Genomic DNA, 1,489 nt, shown 5'->3' on the forward strand with positions numbered 1-1,489 from the left:
TGCTGCATTACAATGTCAAATGCGTTCCTGACTGTGGACGGCTGTCCATGCCTCTGAAAGCCATTGGGAAGAAACTGAGAAGTCACCAGAAATGACAGTGCAGTATGTCCGGCGTCCAATCAAAGCCTAAGGGGCAGAGAGGACACACCTAAGCCAGCCTCAGGGCTGTCCAGGAAGACTTGTTGGAGGAAGTAGCCTCTAAGCAGTGAAGGGCACGTAGAAACCCACCAGGTCAAGCAGAAGAGAAAGAGAAGAGGAGAAACTAGCACATGCCTAGGTGAGTACGCAGGGCACTTGGACGGCCCTACAAGCAACTCAGTGTAGTTGGAGTTTAAAAGGAGATGTGGGAGGTGAACGGTGGCTAACATAACAGTGAGGTAGGAGGGGGAAAAAAGACGGAAGAAAAAAATGTAAATATGTGTGTACGTGTGTTTGTATATGTATATACATGCAAATGAAACAAGGAAGCAGATGGACTTTGGGGCTCTACTTAAATCTTATCTCAGTTCAAGAACAGTTTGTTCTAGTAATGTGGCATTGTTTGATAATCGCCTTCCTAGCAGGATCGATGAAGACAAATTGGGGCATAAGCAAATGTGGCGAAGAAAGCTGATGGAGCCCGACTTTTAAAAGACATAGTGTCGGAATGAGGGGACGCAACCTAGGCAGGCCGGAGCCGCTGCCGTCGCCATGACCCGCGGTAACCAACGCGAGCTTGCCCGCCAGAAGAATATGAAAAAGCAGAGCGACTCGGTTAAGGGAAAGCGCCGAGATGACGGGCTTTCTGCTGCTGCCCGCAAGCAGAGGGACTCGGAGATCATGCAGCAGAAGCAGAAAAAGGCAAACGAGAAGAAGGAGGAACCCAAGTAGCTCTGTGGCTTCGTGTCCAACCCTCTTGCCCTTCGCCTGTTTGCCTGGAGCCAGTCCTACCACGCTCGCGGTCCTCCTGTAGTGCTCACAGGTCCCAGCACCGATGGCATTCCCTTTGCCCTGAGTCTGCAGCGGGTCCCTGTTGTGCTCCCTTCCCCTCAGGTAGCCCCTCGCCCCCTGGGCCACACCTGGGGGGTGAGGGGGTTACCCCTTCCCAGTGTTTTTTATTCCTGTGGGGCTCACCCCAAAGTATTAAACGTAGCTTTGTAATTAAAAAAATAAATAAATAAATAAATAAAAGACATAGTGTCTGGGGTGTCCATGTGAAGAGGTATCAGAAGTTCAAAAACAAGCAGCCAAATCAAGGTGAAAGGGTAGGGATATAATGGAGATCCCAAACCCACCTGTGAGATAATTGGACAGTCCCACTGAGAAGGCGCACGGAAGGAATGATAAATCCAGGGTGTGGTATGGCATTGATGAAATACTTAACTATCCTCTAGTTTGTTCATATTTCCTCCCCTTACTATTATGGTTTCTACTTGTTTTATCTCACTAGTCGTATTAGATTTGCATATGTTCATTTGTATATTTAAGATCTTTCAGTACATGAAAGAGA

At 48.2% G+C, this 1,489-nt stretch overlaps 1 protein-coding gene across 1 annotated transcript; it reads left to right on the forward strand.

Moving 5' to 3' along the window:
• The first annotated feature begins 650 nt into the window (after positions 1–650).
• On the forward strand, positions 651–1,170 carry LOC142458138 (small EDRK-rich factor 2). The gene has a single exon (XM_075559182.1). It carries the CDS (start codon positions 691–693, stop codon positions 868–870), a length of 180 nt encoding a protein of 59 aa, XP_075415297.1. The 5' UTR covers positions 651–690; the 3' UTR covers positions 871–1,170.
• Positions 1,171–1,489: the final 319 nt, after the last annotated feature.

This window comes from Tenrec ecaudatus, chromosome 10 (genome assembly GCF_050624435.1).
Source record: "Tenrec ecaudatus isolate mTenEca1 chromosome 10, mTenEca1.hap1, whole genome shotgun sequence".
NCBI lineage: Eukaryota > Metazoa > Chordata > Mammalia > Afrosoricida > Tenrecidae > Tenrec > Tenrec ecaudatus.